The sequence below is a fragment of the Siphateles boraxobius genome, unplaced genomic scaffold (genome assembly GCF_051911475.1).
Source record: "Siphateles boraxobius isolate OS27281-9 unplaced genomic scaffold, OSU_SipBor_1 130, whole genome shotgun sequence".
NCBI lineage: Eukaryota > Metazoa > Chordata > Actinopteri > Cypriniformes > Leuciscidae > Siphateles > Siphateles boraxobius.
In genome coordinates, this window is record NW_027508734.1 from 20854960 (window position 1) to 20858848 (window position 3889).

The 3889-nt window shown below is 37.0% G+C and overlaps 1 protein-coding gene across 2 annotated transcripts in view; it reads right to left on the bottom strand.

Moving 5' to 3' along the window:
* Positions 1 to 3252, bottom strand: part of adam10a (ADAM metallopeptidase domain 10a) — a 93807-nt gene extending 90555 nt beyond the window's left edge. Inside the window, exon 1 of one of the 2 annotated variants that reach the window (XM_077228580.1) lies at positions 3010 to 3252. In XM_077228580.1, the coding sequence (XP_077084695.1) occupies positions 3010 to 3076 (67 nt within the window). In that variant the 5' untranslated portion in view covers positions 3077 to 3252. The remainder of the gene's footprint in view (positions 1 to 3009) is intronic. The other variant, XM_077228581.1, reaches the window with a different exon arrangement.
* Positions 3253 to 3889: the final 637 nt, after the last annotated feature.

Genomic DNA, 3889 nt, shown 5'->3' on the forward strand with positions numbered 1-3889 from the left:
CCTCATGTCTCAAAGCACAAAACATAACAGTAACAATGAACGTAAACAACTTGCAGAGCTCTTACTTTTACCACCTCTGCTGCAGTGTTGACATAGAAACACATAAATCTGAGTCTGAGGATGTGAACAGCTCCGGGTAGAACGTCACAGGTTGCCATCTTGTAATTAAGGTTACGACCTAGCATGAACGCAGCATAAGCTTATTGTTTTGCAGGGTTTTTCCTGCATAGAGAATTACAAGGCGGCCGCCTCCGTCAAATCGACAAAAAACTCGGACAGACAGTCACATGCTCAGATACACTTTTTCCATAGTGACGGTGGTTCGGTTGCGGATTCCCGGCCTGTGTCCATTCTCAAACCGTATAGTTTGCCGATAGTGCTGCGCGGATAATAATCCATGGGTCGGGCGGGCCAAGTAATAAAAACATAACATTCCAGTTAATCGAGGGCGCTCGATTAACACAAGTGTGCTTCACTCTTTTACTTTCGTTTTCAACAACGTAATTCTCCTCAGGGAAAACCAATCAGGGCTAGACATTAACGCTTGTCCGGGACACGTGCGTTTTTTTGAAGGGACAAGTGAAAGAGAATTGTACTTGCTCAACCGGACTAATGCCCTGATTAAAACAATTTTCAATAGCAAAAAAATTAAATAAAAAATAACTAGGGAATCACCGAAAACACAAGGATGAATCTGATTTTATTTCATTAATGTAAGTGGCGATTGATAGCCTATAGTTGTTAATAATATAGGCTTACCTAATGTAGGCCTACTGACGGTAACAAAGTTGCGCTGTTGAGGCTCGCGCAGTTCATATTATACAATTAAGAAACATTACACGGAGTGCTGTTTTCCTGAATACCATCACGATTGAAACCGAGACACTGATTTCATAACAGTTAAACAAAGAGTTAAAATTAAGTTACTTTCATTTTAAACGCAAGGACCAAATACCATTTTTGTTCTGTTTCAGCAGCGAAAATAGTTCCAAACAAAGAACACAGCAGAACCATAGCGCATCTCACAGGAACACTAAGCCATGTTTCATTACTGAATAATTCAGCGTTTTAAACAAATCTGTTGAGTCATAGATTCAATTACCCATTCATAAACTGCCAAATTCTAAATAAATCAGCTGTTTGAACGCATTGTTTGAACGAATGACTCAATGACTTGCTCATTAAGATGGTCGCCTGCCACCATCTACTGGCGTTTTTTTTCAAAGTATCATTCTTTTCAACATTCCTTATTTGTATATTCAAAAAAATATTTAAAACAACCTCATAATCTCATTTAATACAGTTGTAATTTTCCAATGTAAATTATTTAATTTGATTGGTAACAGCCTAGTGTCTTATTATTCTAATATGTATTGATCAAATTTTAAGAATTTGAAATGAAAGATGGAGCATACATTAAATAAAATTAGGGGGGGGGGGGGGTGCCCTTTATAAAGGTAAAAAAAAATATTTTGATAAGAGTGTTTTCCAACAGTGATGTAATGAAACATTTACAATTTAAGTTTGAAGTGAGTAAAGCCTCTGTTTAGTCTATTAAGGAAATGTAATTTATCCAAAAGAAGAACTTTTATTTGTATGTCCCTGGACCACCCACAAAAATACTGTGGGAAAAACAGTAGGCTTTATGATGGTCTACAAAAAATACAAGTTTAATTATCTTATTATTAAGATGTATTAAGGAAATTAAGGTTTTTGAAGAAAACATTCCAGGATTTTTCTCCATATAGTGGACTTCAACAGGGACCAACTGGTTGAAGGTCCAAATTGCGACCCAGTGTTTACAAAGCGAACATGCAAAGACTAGTCAAACGCCCTTTACAAAAAATAGTAAAACAACAAGAACTGAAAAAAGAAAGACATGAACATCTTGGATGACATGGGGGTAAGTAAATAATCATGAAATTTTATTTCTGGAGTGAATTAATCTTTTAAACACCTTAAAGACACTTCTTCAGAATTAGTTATCTTCAGCAGCCATAGAAAGCCTGGCTGTGAAAAAGTGGCAGAGATAACATTCACTAGCACTTGTCTAAAGTAATAATTTGCTGTCTGACAGCAAGGGCACACTATGTTTCAGCAGAAATGTAAACTTTACCTTATGGAAACGTGTGGTGAAATACATTCTTTGAAAAGTCTGCAGCAGCTCTGTTGTCTGAACACACACACCCATGCTTATCCAGCTAGCTAAAGGGATACTTACAACAGACTGTTCTATTGTTGGTAAACAATGTTTATTATAGTTAGATACTAGTACAGACTAATCCCAACCCAAACTCTAATCGTGAATTTTAATACACTGTAGAACGTAAAGGTTGTTTTTTTAATGTTATTATTTTTTACTTTTTTGATACATTTTGTTCCTTAAATTCTCGTAAAATCTCACACATACGTTTGTAAAACACAAGTGAACTAGACAAGTACCAGCACTGATGTGACCTAGTCTCTTGAGTGAAAATTATTACAGGAAAGGTGTGTAACGTTAACGTTAGAGTCTTTCATTTCGCACTCATCTATTTTTTTTCTAATAAACATTGCGCACTCGACAACGCACTTCTGAAATAATGTGGCAAACAGAACAGAAACGTATAAACTGAACGAATTCATTATCTGTCTCAATTCTGATTACAATAATGTGGATGAATACACTCGTCAAGTTAGCTAGCTGGGTTCCCATTGACAGACAGCTAACTTAGCTAGGACATTTATTGCCATTCTTTTAAAATATCCCAATCAAAGTAATTTTAAATTTTTAAAATAAAACTCCTCACCACACTGTCTAATATAAAATGCTGATATGCGAATAAACCTGAAATTCCACGAATTTAACAGTAAAAGTTGCCAAATTTTAGTGTTTAGTTTCACTTCCGCACTCACGCTCAGTCTCTCTATAACGTTACTTAACGTTACCCCTCCCATATAGCTCACTTCAGCTAAAGCACAATCCGATTAACCGTCACTTTTTCCAGAACTAAAGCAAAACACACTTACCTTTGGTGTCGCTTAAGCAGTATAACAACATCAAGAGTTTGAACAAAACCATATCGAGTAAATTCATCGCTCGCACATTGACACCGAGGTTGGTTTGATTTTTAGTTTTGCAGATCTTAAAGGCGCAGTCGCCCTCGGTGAGTGTTTGTGTATGCGTGACGGATGCTGCTGCTGTGCGGCCTCGGCTCCGAGCTTGTCTCTAACGGCCTGACGTCAGGCGCAGGCAAAGCGTAAACCACGCCCACTCGAGGACATGAAAGGATGTCTACATGAACGCTTTTGTACTGAGACTTTGTAGAACATAATGGAATAAATTATATTGGAGGAGGATAATTATACCGACTGTTTGTATACAGCATACATTTTGGTATAGTTTGTATGTTAATAGCCTAAATAAATAATTAAAAACGAGTGGCCATGCTCGTTTATCTATGGATCCCACCATAGAGTTTTCTTCCTTTACTTTGCACTGAATCTGAAAACCAAGAAACAATTAGCATCTTGTATTTAACTCAGCCACAGCTAAGCGACTCGATCTGAATCCAGGCATTCCATAGACTTCTACTGTTTTATGCACAGCTGATTATAAATAGACTGACGCAATCCCTAACAGAAAGGTTTTGTTTGTTTGTTGGTGTGTGTGTGTGTGTGTGTGTGTGTGTGTGTGTGTGTGTGTGTGTGTGTGTGTGTGTGTGTGTGTGTGTGTGTGTGTGTGTGTGTGCAAATATACACAGCCTACACTTCATTTTACATATCTTTTTTAAAAACCAGAACGTCCCTAAATTGAGGTTTTATCAGATTTAACTCACTTCTGGGGACAAACCAGTCCACAAAAAAAACAGTTAAGTCGACATAATACAATACATACAATACAATAGGT